The sequence below is a fragment of the Eleutherodactylus coqui genome, chromosome 7 (assembly GCF_035609145.1).
Source record: "Eleutherodactylus coqui strain aEleCoq1 chromosome 7, aEleCoq1.hap1, whole genome shotgun sequence".
Lineage (NCBI taxonomy): Eukaryota > Metazoa > Chordata > Amphibia > Anura > Eleutherodactylidae > Eleutherodactylus > Eleutherodactylus coqui.
Window position 1 is genome coordinate 156,256,491 of NC_089843.1, and position 20,618 is coordinate 156,277,108.

The 20,618-nt window shown below is 41.2% G+C and overlaps 1 protein-coding gene across 1 annotated transcript in view; it reads right to left on the reverse strand.

Annotated features, from left to right (window-relative positions):
* Window positions 1-1,045: 1,045 nt before the first annotated feature.
* The window catches only part of ARSJ (arylsulfatase family member J), an 80,928-nt gene continuing 61,355 nt past the window's right edge, over window positions 1,046-20,618 (reverse strand). The window contains exon 2 of the mRNA XM_066573878.1: window positions 1,046-4,296. Within this exon, the coding sequence (XP_066429975.1) occupies window positions 2,910-4,296 (1,387 nt within the window). The 3' untranslated portion in view covers window positions 1,046-2,909. The remainder of the gene's footprint in view (window positions 4,297-20,618) is intronic.

A 20,618-nucleotide genomic window follows, 5' to 3' on the forward strand; every position in this document is an offset into this window, starting at 1 on the left:
GAAGGGGGTGTGAGTCAGACCTGCCCCCTGATTGGCTCAGCGCTGAGCCAATCAGAGGCATGCCTCACTCACACCCATTCATGAATGGATGTGAGTCAGACCTGCCCCTGATTGGCTCAGCGCTGAGAGGCAGCAGTCACTCACCCATTCATGAATTCATGAATGGGTGTGTGAGTGTTTTCAGCCTCTGATTGGTCAGGCTGTGACCAATCAGAGGCAGATCATTCAGCAGGCGGGGATTTTAAATCCCCGCCGGCTGAATAGTGCCAAGAAGCAGTTCAGGAGAACTGACAGCGGCCGCGGCTGGACTCCGGCTGCAGCGGAAAGGTGAGTATACAATTTTTTTTTATTTTAACACATTTTAGGATGAATTGCAGGGAAGGGTTTATATATTTAACCCCTTCCCGACAATTCACCCCGCGCACGCCGGCAGCCCATTGCTTTCAATGGAGCGGCTGTATTGCCGCTCCATTGAATTCAATGGGCAAACATCGTTCTTCTCTGCCACAGCTGTTACAGCTGTGGCAGAGAAGAATGATTTGTCTTCTATATGTTCTCAATGGGGTCAGCGCTGCTGCCGCCGGCCCCAGTGAGCGCATATACAGAAGAGAACAGGAATCGCAGATCGCAGATAGGTGCGATCTGCGATTTTTTGTTCTATAATTTATCGGACGAGCGCATAAAAAGCGCTCATGTGTCCGATACCATTGCAAAGCAATGGTTTTATAAAATCGCCGGACGCATGCGCAAATCGCGGCAATAAACGCCCGTCTGACTGAGCCCTTACAGTGATTACAATGTATTTTGTGTTTGTATAATAAAATCATATATAGTATGTGCTCCTTACTCCATTTGTTTGTGCTGTAATTTAATATATAGTGAAGTAGCACGCAATACTGATTTATTTGGTGTTTCTATTAATTACTGGCCTTACTGTAATATGGATACCCTGTGTTATTTCTAGACTCATTTACACAAGGCAACTTATTCTGAAAAGTCACATGAAAAGTTAGGTAGGCTTTTATAATGTAACTACAATTACAAGTTAATTATTTAAGAAATATTTCTTGTTTATTTTTCAAACCCATTAAAGGCATTTTGTGAACACAGTGATATTGGGGGAAAAAAAGAGTACAATTTAATAGTTATAGTAATTCAACTACTGCCACACTGGTTTGCTTTACCTTTGGACAAGATGTTTAATTAAAACAGCTCTATCAGGTGGACTTTACCACCCTGAGCGCAGCATAGGACAAATGGGAAGATGCTGAGCTCAATGATTTATAGTTTATTATGATTTTAAATACTATGGACACTTTTGCATCAGTTTTTTTATTGCAGTATAGCTTTTATGCTAAAAAAGCATTTCTTTAATTGGCGTTAATTTTGAGGCATTTATCTTTTTCAGCCTATATATATTCTCATACATTGCAGGCTGTTTTATCCTGTTTAGTATGAAATCTGACAGTGACGCTCCCTGATGTCTTGGTCTCAAAACACTCCAAGCTGCTCCTGAATGCTCATTTAACCTCTTCAGTGTCAGGTTTATTACAACCATATTATGGCAGAGAAATCTCCGGGGCTTGCTGCACTGAGTATGCAGTAAAAACCCCGGAAGATTTCAGATGACAGCTCAGTGCTCTGCACATGTCAGCACTAGAGCTGTTTACGGAAATCTTCTGGGGTTTAACTGCATGGTCAGTGCAGCAAGCCCCAGAGATTTTCTGGGCGTGCCACTAAAGGGGTTCAACGGTAGTCCTCTTACTTAAATGAGGGTTTAGTAGCTCCTTATGGGTGGAGAAAAGCAGGACTCATGGGTTCTAAGTCCTGGCAGCAATTACACAGCCTTAGAGCAAAACATACTGAATAACATCCCCCACTATCCTATGGTGCCTCAGATAGAATAGTATAGGGCACCTGACGAAGCTGCTTTAAGTAGTCTAGTTGTGCACAATCAAAAAACTGTTTTCTGTCTGTTATGATTGTACTCAGGCTACTAGTGTTAAAGCTTCTTGGTGGTCAACTCTGTTGTGTAGAAGGTTTATAAACAAAATGTGCAAAGGTTAAAATTCTTCATTGGCAAACTTCTACATAGTTATGAAATACAAAAGGGAATGGCTAAGATGTTTAGATAAGAACATTATTTAGAAGACATAATATTGATCTTAGGCCTTCAACACAGTCAAGCAAACCTGTTAAAATATGCTTTACCAGCATTTTGAAAATGGACAAGCTCCCTCATACAAGTCTGATGAAGTCTGCAACAGAGCACTGTATAAATGCTTTTTGACATTCATAGTCTTAGAAGAAAAATGTGGCTACATAATAGGAAATCTGTCGGTCCGAGAAACACTGGTGAAGTGAAGTTTCATAGTTTTTCTCACCTCTAGTCTTTACTTATGTTCTTCTAAACTGAAGTCATACCGTATAGATTTTCAGCATCACAATCTTCTTCAGACATGGTAGGAAGAGCTTTTAAATACATTAGTGTTATGAAGTACCGCAACATTTTATATTAATTCTAGGACTTCAGGATTAGTTTCTATTTTCATGGAAACCTCATAACTTTTCATTCCATATATTTAGAACATTGAATATATTAATATATTGAATTTGCATAGAGGACTTAATTTTGATTTCATTTTGTAGCTTCTTGAATTATACATCAGTCTTTCACAGACCGATCCTAAATGTAAAACGTTGAACCAACAGAAGATCATACATCTCAAAAAGATCACTGATGGTATATTGCACATAGAACAACTATACTGGCAACAATGGAACATACCACTGTATAGGGTACAATGTTGTTACATAAATACTGCACTGCCAGTGTATTTAGTCCAGTAGACATGACAGTTGCTTTCCTGTTTAGTAGATCGTGAATTGTGTTGTAATAGCCCTTAGTTTTATGAATTGGACGAGGGTGGATGACAACCAGAAAACTGTTGTTTGCGATGGCTGGCTTTCTTTTTGTCTTTCTTTTTCTTAGATTTCCTGTTAGATTTTCTCTGTTTCTTACTTTCCTTGTACCAAGGACCCCAAACACCCCCATTTAGTTTGGGATTGCTTCTTGGATCCTTTGGAGGATATCTCACTGGAACGGCAGATTTATTGAACTGGGCAAGTCTTCTAAGCAACTGCTTCACAACATCTGGGTGCTTTTCAGATAAATCAATCCTTTCATATGGGTCGGATGATATGTTAAAAAGCCACAAAGATTTTCCATTTATGAAAGACACCCGCTCATTGTGCCAACGACTAAATCCAATATTATTAAAACTTTGAGGAGGCACCCAATCTCCATAACCAGGGTTTCCTGTTAGCAGTTTCCACTGGTTTACTCTAATAGCAGATTGAATAGCAGTATTCCAAATACCAAAACCGGCAGTCCAGGAGCCATTTCTTGCCTTCGTATACATAGGATCTATATTATGAAGGATGTCAATTCTTGGAGAACGTTTTCCTTCACTAATTGTCTCCCATATGTCATAGCCATCTAACTTCATGTCCTCCTCTATTTCCCCACCAGCCAAAGTAACTAGTGTTGGAAACCAGTCTGTAATGTGGATTAGTTCTTTACAGATGTGGCCTTTGACTTTTATAAAAGGGCTATGGACAAACCCAACAGCACGAATGCCACCTTCCCAATAAGTACCTTTACTTCCACGGAGAGGCCAGTTATTGCCTCCCGCCATTGGCTGTCCACCATTGTCTGAGGAATAAATAATGACACTATTTTCATAGAAACCATATTTTTGTAATGCCATGGTAATGTTGTTAACGGCGTCATCTAAACATGATAGCATGGCAGCATATCTTCGCCTGTTGACATTTGTAATTGACTTATAATTTTCTAAATAATTTCCTGGAGCTTGTAAAGGAGAATGCACAGCTTGGTAAGCAATATAAAGGAATATGGGTTTTCTGGGATTGTGACTGGCCAAAATGTTTTGTACTCTTTGAGTGTACATCTCTGTAGAATAAATACCACGGTCATGATCCCATGCTGCATTATCATTTTCATACAAGTCATATCCACATGTTCCTGGGCTGTCACATTTATAATGGTTATAGTAATCACCACTTCCCAGAAGTGATCCGAAGAAAGAATCAAACCCTCTGTGTGTTGGCATGCATTCTTTGCGATAAAACCCCAGGTGCCATTTTCCAACCATGTGTGTCGCATAACCAATGTTCTTTAGTTTCTGTGGTAATGTCAAATTTTCCAATGGCAAACAGTTTGGCTGGGATGGTCGTATTATAGAATGTTGAAGACCTGTGTGGATTTGATACCTAAAGTGAGAAAAAAAATAAGAGTGTTAAACTTACTGCATATTAAATTCTATCTACATAATCTAGCAATTTATCTTATAGGGCCTACCCCCAAAATAAGCCCTAGCTAGATTACATTAAAAAAATAGGAATATATTACCTAGCAGGCTCAGTTCAGGTCCCTCCTGCTGCTCTTCAGATCTCTGGCGCAGTTCCCACAGTCCTCAGCCATGCACACAAGATCTCTTCCTTCCTAAATCTTGCCTCCACAAAGTAATAGGTGTGATTAGTTCATAGAATGGTGCATTGATTGGCTGAACAGCGCTAGAAGAACCAATCACAGCCATCACATTAGTTCATTGAACGCTGCATTGATTGGCTGAGCAGAGCTAGAACTAATCACAGTTATTGCTTCGTGGAGGCAGGATTTATGAATCCCAGAACCAGACAGTGTTTCTGTGTGGGCGGCCAAGGACTGCAGAAATAGTGTCAGGACTCTGGAGAGCAGTGGGAAGGACCTGCACCGAGCCTGCTAGGTAAGCAAAATAAAACATTTCCCCCAAAATAAGACCTAGCACCTCTTTTGGGTCAAAAATTAATATAGTGTCTTATTTTTGGGAAAACACGGTATGCATATTATATATAAGTGGGACTGGAATGTCTATTGCAGAAGTACGAAGAGTCTTATAATCATCTGTTTCCTAAAATTGCACAGGAAACAATTAATTTTCATAGCTGGAGATCGGTTTTAGAAAGTGTTCTAAGTCATACAGCCCATAAACCCAAAAGTGCAAGGTCTTGATATTTTATTTACTAGTCAACATGTGTTGACCTCTTCTTATCTTTCGGGTGGTCATAAGGTCGAAACATCTCAAGGGCCTGCTCATCTAGGAAGAATGCAGACCTCCGAAGTTCTTTGTTCCTCAGAAAAACAAAGATGTGTAACAATTGAAAGAAGTGTAATGAACCTGGTTCCTGATTTTTTTTTATCTCTTAGATAAAAACATAGAACAATGATGATAGAAAAAGACCACATGATCCATCTAGTCTGCCCTGACATTATTTGTTTTTTATTTTTCTCTTAGAATAGGTCTACATTATCCCAGGCATGCTTTAATTCATGTGTTGATATTCAATCCATGTGTGCTGGAAGTATGTTCCAAGCATTTATTACTCCATCAGTAAAAAAATATTTCCTGATGTTGCTTTTGATTTTTTTCCCCAACTAATCTGAGATTGTGCCGTCTTGTTCTAGGGCTTAGCTACCTAATAACAACACTTCCCTCCTGAACCTTATTTATACCTTTAACATATGTAAAATTATGCTCCCATGCCCCCCCCTCTGTCTTTTCTCTCCCAGCCTATACAAATTAAGTTCTTTAAAGGGGTTGTCCCGAGGCAGCAAGTGGGTCTATACACTTCTGCATGGCCATATTAATGCACTTTGTAATATACATTGTGCATTAATTATGAGCCATACAGAAGTTATAAAAAGTTTTATACTTACCTGCTCCGTTGCTGGCGTCCTCGTCTCCATGGTGCCGACTAATTTTCGCCCTCCGATGGCCAAATTAGCCGCGCTTGCGCAGTCCGGGTCTTCTCCTCTTCTCTATGGGGCTCCGTGTAGCTCCGTGTAGCTCCGCCCCGTCACGTGCCGATTCCAGCCAATCAGGAGGCTGGAATCAGCAATGGACCGCACAGAAGCCCTGCGGTCCATGGAGACAGAGGATCCCGGCGGCCATCTTCAGCAGGTGAGTATGAAGACGCCGGACCGCCGGGATTCAGGTAAGCGCTGTGGGGGTTGTTTTTTTAACCCCTGCATCGGGGTTGTCTCGCGCCGAACGGGGGGGGGGTTTTAAAAAAAAAAAAAACCGTTTCGGCGCGGGACAACCCCTTTAAGTCTTTTCTCATAAGTTTTGTTCTATTTTATCAATGTCTTTCTGTAGGAGAGGTCTCCAGAACTGAACACAGTATTCCAGATGTGGTCTTACCAGAGCTCAATACAACAGGATCACAATCTCCATCTTTCTACTGGTAATACCTCTAGCAATGCAGCTGAGCATCCTACTTGCTTTTTTTACTGCTTGACCACACTGTGGAATCATGTTGAGGGCAGATTCAAATGAACGTAGTTTTCTCCCCTAATGCGTCTGTGATTATCATGGCCGCATAATGGTACAAATTGAAACCACTGTTTTCAATAGGAGTACAGTGGTCTTTTTCACTATTGGGATTATTGCCCATTTATTGTATGGGCGAGAAAAGATAGGACCTGCCCTGTCTTCCCCGTAAGTAGTGAATACTATGTGCGGGAAAGATCAGGCGGCACCTATCTTCCAGCGGTTATTTTGAAATTCCTGCGCCCTGGCATAGAGTTTGAAAAGCCGGTGAAGGGGAAGAAATTCCCCCTGTTCAGGCACAGCTATGCTCCATGCCACCAAGCTCTTGCGCTTAGCTCTTCTGAATCCTCCCAGAGGCTGTAAGAAATTAGAACCCCAAAATGCTTCTCTTCTGAAGTCCTAGATAATACAGAACAGATAATTCAATATTCTTTCCAAGGATTTCTACTCCTAAATGCATTATTTTACATTTGGAAACATTAAATTACAGTTTTCATTGTTCTGACATTTATCAATGCAAACAAGGAAGATGGAAAAATACCTGTGTAGCGCCACCTATTGGATGGCAGCATTCCTTACAAATTAATGTGATGTTCTAACATGTCTTACCAATGAATGAGAATCACTCAGTAAATGGAGTTGGAGTGAAGTGAAGATCTCTTCCAGCCACCTGCTTCGATTCAGAGTGAACAGGCAGTCGTTCATAGATGAATGACTGCCTGTTTACATGGGCTTACCATCGGCAGGTTTTATGCCTGCATAAACTGAAAGACAAATGATAAGCAACTAAGTTATTATTCGTCATTCAGTAGTTGGGCGTGCTTACAGCAAACAATTCTCGTTCAATTTTACACGATTCAGCGCTGAACTGAATGATGATCCTTCCATGTAAAAGGGCTGTTCGAGGAATCGTGCTTGGTCTAGAGCTTCAGATAGAATTGGTGGGTCAGATTGTTGTTACTGTTTTATATATTATTAGTATTTTATTTTCATTTTTTGCATTTGTTATTACAAATTGTTCCCATAGAAGGTCAGAAAACACTGCTGGGTTAAATAATTATGTACATCATTAGCTTTTCTTGTCTTCATTGCTTTTATGTTTTGGATCAAAAGGATAAAACTCCTAATTGTTTGAACAATTAGGCAGCAATTAGCATTCATTTCCCACAGAGGAAACATTACAGACTGGTAATGCTAATAACTATGTGAGCAACAAGACCTTTCTTATCATTTGGATATCTACGTGTGGTTTGCTGATTTTACAACCTTGTATATAAATAACTATAACAAGTCTATATTCCAAGAGGTTTCATGCCCAATTACCCAATGAATGTTCCCATCTGGATCACTTCTTGTGTTTATTCTTATAATATTCAGCAATAAAAATCTAAACAACTAGTCAAAAACTGAAAAATGACTGCATTACCATCTAAAATCGCTCTCAGAGCTATGGTGGTTTCACATCTACGTTGGGGGTTCCGGTTTCCTGCTCCATTTGGGGATCAGGAAAGGAGAACCCCCACTGCAAACAGCCCTGTCTTATGTTGGAATCGAACAGTATATGGCTGAATGGACCCCATTGACTATAATAGGGTCGGTTCGCTTTCCGCTCAGCAGTCCTGTTTTCAGCTGGAAGAAAACCCACCCCTACAGTTTTTATAGAGTTGGATGCTGTTTGCATCTCATTTTTTTGCTTATGTTTACTGTGTGTTTTTGGAGAGTTCAGTTATGTCATACATGCAAAACATGTTCCTAAGGCTTGATAAGTGAGTAATTCACGGCCTGATATTGCCCTCGCAAACTATATGAAACCCCAGGAAGTGAGGTCATTTTACTTGAAAACAGTCTCACATCACTGTGAGGCTGAAGAAATCCCCTGCCGCAGCTGTCACAGCATCACAGAGGATCACAATATTTTCCCATTGTTTTCAATGGGGCCGGAGTTTCTTTCCTGCCAGTGTGAAGCCGGCCCTACTGGTTTTGCTTGTTCCAGTCACCTCTCTCATGATGAGATTGGAACATATATGTCTGTTATCTATATGACGAAGGAGCCCTCTGTGCAATAAAAAACAACAACATATTATTCCCATTGGTGTTGCAGTGAAACTGGCTGCTGATTTGCCAGCTGAGCCCATCTGCTCAGCTGTCATGAGCAGCCGAGGCTGCAGGTATACACAGCGCATGTGCGGCTCAGTCTCTGCAGCGAAATATAGTGGTGGCAGGTGGGACTGGGCTGTGCACTTGTAACGTCTGCAGTGAGATCAGCACTACTGCACATGAGCCTTCTCTCTAAACAGGAGGGGGAAAGCAGAGCAGGGACCTGAGCGGCAGAGCAAAAGGTATTAATGGACATGCTCCACCCTTGCCCATGGAACTACTGCAGGACGTGTCCATGGGCAACATTGAGCCAATATTCCAGTGGTGGGGCACTGCTGCAGCACCGAAAATGTGTAAAAGGTGCATTTTTGTTAAACACATTTAATGGGCAAATTGAATTTGGTCATCTATATATATAAAAATGAATGTATGTCTGTTTGTCCTTTATGCATTACTACACCATTTATCCGATCGCCATGAAACTTTGGGACGTTGCGGAGTACACTCCTGCAAAGGTTTCTGGCATAGTACATCTATCCTACGATAGGTGGCGAGCGTGTCACACCAAAAATTCCAGAATAGGCAAAGTTCTCCAAACGTGTACTTATCATATGGGACAAATGCACAATGGCTCTCACATGGACAACTGTATGTGGCCAGCTCACGCCTCGGAAAAGCTTATGATTTATTCGCGTACGCACCAGACGGAAAAACAAAACATATCGTGGATCCACAAGCACTCGAATAAATAAATGGAATTAAAACGACACTTTGAAATGTTTTCCATATGAAAATGAATACGTTTCAATAATAAATGACACAATGTAAGTTCAGTGTTATCATAACGAGTTTCCAGGAATTTCCTTTCTTCAGATATCGCAGCAACGTGCGATGGGTATACTATATATTATAAAGCTGAGGTAACATGTAAGCTGCGCTGTGATTGGTTGTTATAAATTATACTGCTGAGGTAACATGAAAGCTGTGCTGTGATTGGTTGTTATATATTATACTGCTGAGGCTAATCATTGGCTGTTACAGTCACGTGAATAATGTACTCAATAACACAGTTCGTCTCAAACAAAGGCTGGACAGACATCTGTCTGGGATGATTTAGTGAATCCTGCGCTGAGCAGGGGGTTGGATCCGATGACCCTGGAGGTCCCTTCCAACTCTACCATTCTATGATTCTCTAAGCATATATAAATGCGTACACATAAGTAGACAAATCTATACCTTCTATCCAATATCTAATCTTGCCGCTGCAGGACTGCTTCAACAGACACTAAATATAGGAGTCTGCTGATTGGTGTGCCTGCATGAAGTTGATAGAAGTCGCCAGGGCCAGAAGTCCGTTGCGCTAATGTGCTCTGCTGGAGAAGGTATTTGGCACATAAAAAGGAGGAAGGGAGAACAGGAGGGTGCTCCGCTGCATGTGCCACACATCATGACCCTTTAATCACAGTCTGCCCCTGCTGTCACAGATCCTCCCTCACCAATAAGCATCTGCCCCTGCTGTCACAGGTCCTCCCTCACCAATCAGCATCTGCCCCTGCTGTCACAGGTCCTCCTTCACCAATCAGCATCTGCCCCTGCTGTCACAGGCCCTCCTTCACCATTCCTGAGAAGCTGAACATCCTGGGTTGATTCTTTTTTTTAACTGCATATGAGGACTGGTACCCACCTCCCCTCTATTCAGCAGAGATCACCGCCTGAAGGGGCACCCAGGTTTGTGGCTCTTCTCCTGGGCGTTTTCAGTGTTCATTCACTGTTGCAGCTAAATGAGGGCACCAATAAGGGTGCTCATTCGGCTGTAACAGTAACAGTGACAGCTGAGCACATGCTTATAGACTAAGCAGAAGTGCAGAGAAGCCCGGTTGGCGTCTTTGTGCATGCTCAGCCAGGAGGAGAGGCAACACGCATGCTCAATAGTAGTACTAGAATGGGGGGTAAACAAAAAATTAGGTCGGGGTCAGAATGGGCGAAATAGCTGCAAATGATAAATAAATATTGGAAAATTAGATGTCTTTGCTGAAGACCTTGTTTGGGACAAGCCACTGTGCCACCTCGGATATCTTGGTACAACCCCTTTATTGGATCTGACATGAAAAAAGTTAATAATGTATTCATTAAATGGATCCCATATTAGTCTATGGGTAACGGATGCCATTGAGAGGCATCCATCACATGCTTGAGTTCATATATTTGTCAGAACTTTTCTTGGCATATATGCTAAATGTAAGCAAAATACATGATGTGAATGGCTTCTTGTTTACAGTATATTTTGATTTTGGAACACCCACAGTGAGGTTGAAGTAACTTGGCCACTTTGCACAGTATAGTCACATTGTGCAACGCTCAAAGTTTTGTTTGTTTTGGATTGATTTGGGATCATCAACGAGCCCACTCCCATGACTCTTCTTTTTCTTCTGTGTTGAATACATTTCTTATATTTATTAGTGTGATACTGCAGTACATTGCTAAGGTAGTCATGTGTCTATCTCTTTTAGTAAATTATAAGGTCTAATGTTCTGAATATGTTCTCACTTTCTAGTATAGAGGGATATTAGAATTCTGATGCTGGTACTTCGGTTCATTTTGCAAACACATAATGAAGTAAACAATTAATAGAAAGTAGACAGGTCAAGCGATATTGATTTGATGGAACTTATTGCCAAGAGTTGTCGAGCATAAAAAAGGAATAGCCAAGTCGGGATTCCCCTTTGCTCATGTCCTGTGATGCGACAAAGTTGAAATGTTGAAAAGCAAAAACAAAATTCTATTGATCCCTCAAGTAACCTTCTGGTTTCGGGGGAAAATTCTGTCCCAGACCTGAAGGGGTGAGGGGTATATTACCTGTAGTTGTTCTTCTCTACCACTTCTCTGACCTGCGGATTCTGGGTCCCATTTTCAGCAATCCGAGGTGGATAACAAAATCTTTAGACTGGCTAATCCCTACAGTGAATTGGCAGTGTAGACAACTAATGCACGATACCCGCTCTATAGCCCCATTTACACGCAATGATTATCACTCAAAATATGTTCAAGCTATAGCTTGTGGGTAATAATCATTGTGTGTAGATGCTTCCATCTTTCACTCTTCAGATGAACGATTTTTAGGTGAGCATAAAACCTATTGTTCAGCTGGAGAGAGATAGCAGGGACCACAGGCTGTGTTCGCCACAGGAGCGGCTAATTACATTGTATTCATCTGACAGCCCTTGCGAAAACAATGCTGCTGAGTGCAAAGTCTAGACCACATGCTGGGATTTGCAAACAGCTGCTGGAAGCTCATTTACATGCAAATAAAGCTGATAAAGTGCTAATGGGCATTAGTGCCCATCAGTACTTTGTGCAAAATGATCGCTGGAACTGTCAATATTTAAATCCTTTGAAAGATTTTCTGTGTATAAATTAGCCTTATGATTGGCCAAAGCTGCTCATGTGATCAGCACTAGCCAATCATAGAGCAGTGCATAGCAGTGTTAGAAAATTTTTGCAGCCATCTTAGATAGTTGAAAATGGCATTCAAAACCAGCAGATTGCAGGGGCATTAGAGAAAAACAATGGCAAATAATATTCCACTCTGCTCTCTGCTGACAGGACAGAATTTTGTCCCAAAACCGACGGATTGCTGTAAGGTTGAAATGGTCTATTCTTCAAGGGCTTAAGTTAAATTTAAGCAAAAACAAAAGTATACCAAATACAAACTTGATGTATATGGGTGGCTCGGTGGATCGTACTGTTACCTTCTGGTTCTGGGTTAATATGCAGGGCAACATGTGCATTAAGTTGTATGTTCTTCCCATGCTTGTGTGAGTTTTCTCCCACACTCCAAAAGCATACTAATAGGTGAATTCAGTCTGTGAACCCTCTGGGTCAGTGATAGCAATCTGTCTACAGTGCTATGGACTATGTATGTGCTATATAGGCTGCTGCTGATTTTATGTCTTATATAAATGCCATATTCGTACATGGTCTAACACTGCATTATCTGTCATAGAGACCATAGAGTACAATTTATGATACATGCTTGCTATATGAACTATTACATTTGGTATCCTCAAGGATCATAAAAAGCTTGCCTTTGACAGTGAAGGATGCAAAAATTTTATACAGCCCAAATTAATTATTCTAGACTCTGGAGAGCCTACAAGATGATATTAAACGCTATATTACAAAATAAAGTTAGACTTTCAGTGTGTTTCATATGTACCGTATATTGCGGCGTATAAGGCGACGGGGCGTATAAGACGACCCCCCAACTGTCACCTTATACGCCGGGAATACAGCGGAGCAAAAAAAAAAATCATTACTCACTTCTTCTGGTGTTCTGCGGCGCTGCTGCAGGATGTCGCTCCCTCCTGGTCCTCGGCAGAGCATTGCTTTCTGAATGCGGGGCTTGAAATCCCCGCCTCCAGAAAGCTAATACTGTGATTAGCTAACACACGCCGTCAGCCAATCACAGTCATTCAATGACATCATTGAAAGCTGTGATTGGCTAAAACACACGTGGCTTCAGCCAATCACAGACATTCAATGATGTCATTGAATGGCTGTGATTGGCTGACGGCATGTGTTAGCCAATCACAGTATTAGCTTTCTGGAGGCGGGGATTTCAAGCCCCGCATTCAGAAAGCAATGCTCTGCCGGGGACCAGGAGGGAGCGACAGCCTGCAGCAGCGCCGCAGAACGCCGGGGGAGGTGAGTAATGATTTTTTTTTTGACACTTTCTTTTTTTTTGTATTACCGGCGTATAAGACGACCCCCGACTTCAGAGCAGATTTTTGGGAGTTCAAAAGTCGTCTTATACGCCTGTATATACGGTAAATGTGGTAACACTAAACAGAGTGACTCATTTTAATTTACAGATTATACTCATGAATGTTGTCAGCATTTCTAGGACACTTTCCGTTCTTAATAGTCCCTACCTCAAAATGGATGTTTTTTCCAGGCGCAAGGATGTGACTTTAAGATTGGGATGTTTTGACAATTTAGATGTCATAAGAATATTGGTCATTTGTCTATGAATAGATTATTATGTTATAGCAATAAGTTTTAGAAGTTTCTACAGAATTTGATTTATTTCTGTAAAGCCACTTGCACATAGGCAACACGACACGATAAGGGCGCGAGAAAATTGCAGCGATATCACACCGATGGTCCGTGAGATATTGCTGTGTTTTCTCGCAGTGATAAAGCGATTTTGTGTTGCTACAAAGTCGAACGTAATCCTACGAAGTCGCGCGACTTTGTAGCACCACGTGCAAGGATTTTTCTCGAGGGGGAAGCTTGAAATATAAGCCCTACCCCAAAAATAAGCCCTAGCTGCAGTTAAAAATAAATAAATAAAATAAATCACCTAAGAGGCACTGTCATGTCCAACGCGTCTTCTCCCCTGAAGCTCCCTGGCACTTGCTTGAAGGCTTCTGCCAACCCTTCCTGGATTGGATGATGAAAATCCCCTCCTCCAGGAAGGGCTGGCTGTGATCGGTTCACAAGCCAATCAGAGCCAGCGCTTGATGAAGCAATCACAGCCATTTATTGATTCATTGGATTATTATTTCTCTTTGACGCAGCTAGAGTTTAGTTTAGGGATTTTACTGTAGGATTTCCTACTGTAAAAGTTTTCATGCGATATAACAGAAAGGAAGGCTCCACAGGAAAACATGGGCCTCAAAAATCATTGTAAATCACAGCTGTATTATATTCTAGCAATGTCGCAGGCTACAAAACATCGCTGGTGTGGAAGAAAGCATGGGCTCTAGATACATGCGACTTGTAGCACTGTTGCATTGCAACAAAATCGCGCGAAAATGTCGCCCGTGTGGAAGCGGCATAATTGGCATTTTATTTGCTGAGGCATATACTTTTTAGTGCTCACTATACAAAAAGTACACTGCTAGAACAGGATGCACTTGTAGGCCTATAGAGTTGGGCCCCGCTGCCATTGACTTCCATTTAAAATAAAAAATTTTTTTTAAAAACAGTATGTTTGGATACATTTTTTCTTTTTTGACAGGCAGAAACGTGCGACCTGTTACGCTTTTCTGTCTTGTCCAAAAAACAGTATCTAGATGTATACAACTCTTTTTTTTAAACAATAGAAGTCAATGGCAACAGGTATATAAATTGCATGCTGTTCTACTGTATAGTTTTTATAGAATTAAAAAAATGGTATGCCTCGGCTGTTCATGGGATGTAAAGCTCACTGCTATCTTACAGAATATGGATGACAGCGCATGATTTTTTTTTACCTATTAAGCATTGTAAACCAACAGGGAACTCTAATCCCATCAGAATAGTCCTGCAATTACGGTAATTCAAGGGTTGATTCCAACCAACACACTTTTCATATTTTCTAACAGATGACAGACGGTTTCATCCGATCAATATTTAGGATTATGATTTGCTATGATTAAATGGAGAAAATAGGACGACGATGAATATAAACGTTAAATATACTTCACTTACTCGGTAGTATAATAATTTACCTAGTCTCTACATGAGCACATCCTCTCTGCTGCAGATTTGCTTACTTGAAATCTCGGAGGGATTTTTCTCTTGTCTCAGTGTGATGAATGCCAGATTTAATGTCTCAACATTCGGCTTTTTCCTCTGCTACAGAACACCAACCACACATAACAACTTGAAGGAATTCCCATAACCCTCTATCAAAGTACATTCAAAGGGGATGCCTTGAGCAACAAAAGGCCATATCTCTGCAGCAGAAAATACTTTGCAGGTAAAAATTCAATAGAAAGATAAAAATGAGCCTATTCCTGAGCTACCGCCAAAATGCTCCATACACCAAAAATAGAATTCTGAAGAACATGCAGACATATTGGTGTTTCTATTTTAGAATTGATAGAACACGTTTATAGACCTGAAATACATTTGTGACCATTCAAACCTAAATAGAAAGTGCTATCATTTCATATAACTGGAAGGGCTTATAGGATCAGCTATTATACAAGCTGAAGTGCTTAAAGGGGAATACCAGTTAAAACATCTGAAAAATCATAGATATGTAATAGTAGATCAAATTGATGAAGTCTATGACCTTGGACCACCATGGATTTCCAATCTGAAAAAGCTCTAAGAGAGATCAAATCCCTTTGGCGGTCATTGTTATAAAGTCTTGTATAAAGGGCCTGAATTGGTGCTTCTTTGCATCTCCTTTTTAGTACATTTAGGTTAGTTCCCCATACCCTTGCTTGAAGGTCCCATGATAAGCGGATGCCTGCACAGGTTCTCAAAACCCATTAAAATCAGGAATGTAGCAAGCCTGGTCTGAGCCACATCATGACCGGGGTCTGTATAGTCTACTTCTCTCATATATATTTATATATGCCATTGAAGATCATTTTGACTGGATTTCTCCTTTAGAACATTTCTTTTATGGTTAAGAGCTAAGCAATGATCTCACACAGCCACTTCATTACTATGCACTGAAGAATGCGGCAAATGCCATTTAACTCTGAAGGAGACAACTTGATATATTGTATATCTCTGCCAATCTAATGCTTCCTCTGTTCCAGCTACAAGTGTCATACCGTAACTTGGCCCCATAGATAATGGGTGACCTGAGCATGGGGGAATGTGATTGTCCATAACTAAGGGGAAACATTTCCACTATGGATGAGAAAGTCATCATGAGGATGATCAACAGAGAGTAGCAGGGGATTGAGCAGAGACATGGGAACAATGCTGCCCAAATTTTAGAGCTAAGAACATTTTTTGAAAAAGGTTATCTGAGGACAACATTACTCACCTCCCCTGCTCCTCTGCCACTCCTGTACCACTGATGTGCGATCCCACACTGGCCTTCACTTGGATAATGGGACATGTGACTGCTGTAGCAAATCCCTGGCTGAAATGAGCCGGTGAACGACTGTGACCCACTTATTGGCTGCAGTAGTCACGTCTCTGGTGTCAGTGACGTCATCACTGGCTTCCTGCAGCAAAAAGTAAAGACCTACAGGGGCAGAACAGGAGCGGCTAGGGTATGGGTGAGGGGAGTATGATCACTTATATTTTTTTTACAGTGGGCTGACCAGGTTTACAAACAACTTTTTGGTCCTTTAATATTGATATTGCATGCTTAAATCTAAATAATATTTGTTGTTTTCCTACTTCCTTCTATCTTAAGATAGGCACACTGATTCTGTACATTTTAACAGCTGTGAAATGTAAGTATGTAAGAGACGGCTGCTTAGGTGCTCTGAAGCGACTCCCTGTTGTCTGCGACAGAGCCACAACGGCCTCTTCGTGGTGCTATTGCGATTTTATTTATTTTATTAGTAAATCGTGACGCCAGTGCTACATTAGCACAAGAATGTTAAATGTGTTGCAATTAAGAAATCACAGGAACCAGGGCTTAAAACACAATAGCTTTCTTTTCCATTTCTTTGTTGATGTCAGTAGCAATCGTATATCAGTATACATATACAAGCTTATCATTAAAAGTGGTTACTCTCTTTACATGTTAGGAGTATCATTAACAGGAATAATGTACATGGGATTCCTCAGGTTAAAGACAGAGATGACGCTCTGGGTAACATATGGCAGTGCTGTTAGTTTTCCTTGGGCTGGTTTTATGGCTCTTTAATGACGTGAACGGGGAGCAGTATACACCTTCATTTTGGCCCAGGTTATGAGGGTATTCTGTGGCTCTCGTGTCCGCAATTATAACTCTGCTCTGTATTTTGGGCCCTCTTCTCATGGTTAAATGAATACTTCTGGGTTTTACCTCTTATGTCTCAACCACCTCGCAGGGACTCTCCTATAACAGGCTGCAACTCGCTTCCGGATCCAACAACTCTTCTGGTAGCTTCCAGCCGCTCCCTGACCGCAATGCTGACAGGGATCTTTCTCCTCCCTGTAATCCTAACTAACTCTCTATACACACTAACGCTGTCTCTCTCTTTCTCTCTCTGATGGACACCCAAAGATTTTTACTACCTAACTCACACTTGTCTGAATAACTCCTCTCAACTATACACATGGTTACACTGACTAACTATACCAGTTCCACTTGTTTAACAGCCGACTTGCTGACAAACTCTCTGCACACTTTACTGTTCTGATCTGACTGAAATCTCCCTGACTATCTTCTCCCTATAACTAGGACACGACTCCTCTCCTACCTCTCTCTCTCTTCACTCCCCAGACCTGCACGATCAACTGCCTTCCTACTGTCACTCCACTGGCTTGCAGCCAATCAGAGTTGAATCTGCCTTAAACCAATCAAAATTAATTGTCCACCTGGCAGATTATTAATAGCTCTGTCATAGCGAAAATGAAGTAGTAGTCAACCCCTGCTGGTTATACATGAACTGAGCACTGCAATTTAAAGGCAAGGTGCTTTTGTAGGACCCATTTGGGCCACTACAGGTATAGCAACAAAAAAGGAACAAACAGTGCTTGGGTCTGTGAATATATGTCTAATGGAAATATATTAAATCCTCAACGTAAACTTATTTTGATAAGGGGGTATTGAAAACCAACAGTACCCCTTCTAGAATTGCGCATCTTTATCCTTTTTCATTCAAGTTTGTATATAATCATCATAAGGCCCTGTCCATGTTTTATTTGTTTCTTTGAGAATCTAGGTGATAATTGCCCTATTGAATGTTATCCAACTTTATAGAAGAGGGCATTTTAAGAATGTACTGTATCAGTGCAGTTACTGGAGTAGTCAATAGGACGTTAATTACAGGTGTTTTAGGCAGTCTGTGTGAGAAGGAAGGAATTTGTCGGCTTTGTAGCTGGCCAATTAGGCTAATTGTGCTCCAGCTTAGAGTACTTTTATAAGAAAGGTGATCCTCCCACCCCTGGTACCAGTTCTGAAGAAGTAACGCTTGCCTTGGAAAGCTTTGACTATTTTGATCACTTTACCGAGAGATGCCACGATGTGGCAAACAGGTTGGTGGAATTTGCTTGTCCAACCCTGGTAAGAAATGCTCATGAAACATCTACAGCTGTATTTGCCTCCTTTGAAAGGACTCTTAATATGATATCTCGCTCTACTCTGAAGGGTAAGCATGGCCCTGTTTTATATGTTTCATTTGCTTCACCTGCCTCTGTCAATACTGATATGTAGGCCATTTCAGCATAGGCTAGTGGTGTAGATATGCAAAATGATATACAAAAGGAACCTACTCTAAGTGAGGTTTTTCAATACTGTTTTGGCCTTCTTTTTTGCTTAGGTTAGTAGCCTAAAAAAAGATGTTGGATTTATAAGCAATGATTTGCATGTTTGTCAAAAGCAGAGACATGTATTATTGAAGAGGAAGAAAAAACTGTTCCTATGCGGAATACAATTAGTAGTCTATCCCTACTTTGCAATATAAGGCAGATGATCTATAAAATGGACTAAGGAGAAATAATTTGTGACTCGTGGGGGTTCCAGAATACGGGGAAGGATTGGATCTGAGAGTTTTTTTGAGGGATGGCTGAAATCAAGTATTTGGGAAGATATTTTATCATCTTTCTTTGCGGAACGGGCTCATAGAGTTCGTGCTAAACCACCTCCACCTGGTGCCATGCTGAGAACAGTTTTGATAAAACTCCTACAATATAAAGATCAGGACCTTATTTTGAAGCAAGCAAGAGAAATGAAAGCGATAACTATGTCCGGTCATCCAATAGCTCTCTTTCCAGATTATTCAGTGGACTTACAAAAAATGTATGCAGTTTCATGATGTTAGGAGAATGTTTCGGGGCTTTACAGCTGCCTTATGCTATTTTGTATCTGGCATGGCAAAGAGTTATGCATTAGGTGTAGCAGACAGAGGCGTCATTCTCCCTCCAGAGTCTGCTTTTGTTTTTTCCAGCACCCACAGGGTTACTGCATCTGGTTCCTCCACCCAGCTGGTGATGATATGCAATTATCCTCCTATTTAACCTCCCCAGACCTTTCCCAGGATGCCGTGGTGTTATTGTGCATTTCCTTACATGACTGCATTTGGGCTGCACCTGCAGCCATCCTATCTGCATCCAGTTCTTTGCGTGTGCGCTTAGCTGGATGTTTTTGTGTCTTTGTGTGAATCCAGCCTTCTGTGTGTTTTGCTGTTAGTTTCTACAGTTTGTTTGCTGTCTATCTCCTGTATCTGTTACCGTTGTATTGGACCGTGTCCTGCTATCACCTTACATGCACTCCTCTTTACTCCTCCATTGTACTGCCTCAGAGTCAGCTATCTTCACCTCGGAGTCAACTGTCTATCCTGCCGAGTGGTTTCACTCATCAGGCCGACACAGTGAGTCCACAATCACATTGTTACATTGTGATACAGGGGCAAACTTTTTCCTTTAATAATTGTAGGGATGCTGTGACAACTAGGGGATTAGTCGCCTCACAGGATCACCACCTTTCCTCCACCTAGGTGGGTGGCCGCACTTCAATGACCCATGTCCAGATCAAAGTAGTTAGTAAACTTAGGAAGTCAGTTTATTATGGCAGCTATAATGGATAACAAAAGGTAAAAAACTTCACACTGTTGTTTTTAGTCACAGTACACACAAGCATGAAATAAAAACAAAATCCTAGCCATTTGGCTACTAACTGGCATAGGATGCTCCCCTCTCTAACACACTGCTGTAGCTCCACCACACATCACAGCACTGTCTATCAGCGTACCCAACTGGGTGTTAGTCTAGGGGCGTCCTTCCCTGTCAGACTCGTTGGCAGTACCACAGCCTGGTCTACCACAGACGCCAGGCTTTCAACCTGCTCCTAAACTCAATGTCTTTGGATGTTTTAACTCCTCCAGACACTCCAATACAGCTGTCCATGCTCATTGGCACTTCCACATGCCTATTCTCAAGCCCCTGCAGGCTATTCTGCCTTGCCACTATATTATATTATATATGTATTGTCTAGGTGGGGTAATGACATGTATTTTATACTTATGCATGTATAAATGTCATGAAATTAAGGGGTAATTGTATTCAAAAATATAATTTCAATAAAAATGATCTGATTTTAAGATATAAATACATTTTAGAGTCACATCAGGCAAACTAATTGTTATTCATGTAGTGGTTCATTGACATAAACAGCAGCCTTTCTACAGTAAAAAATTCAAAGACACCTACACTAAATGAAGCTATGCATTAAGCCTT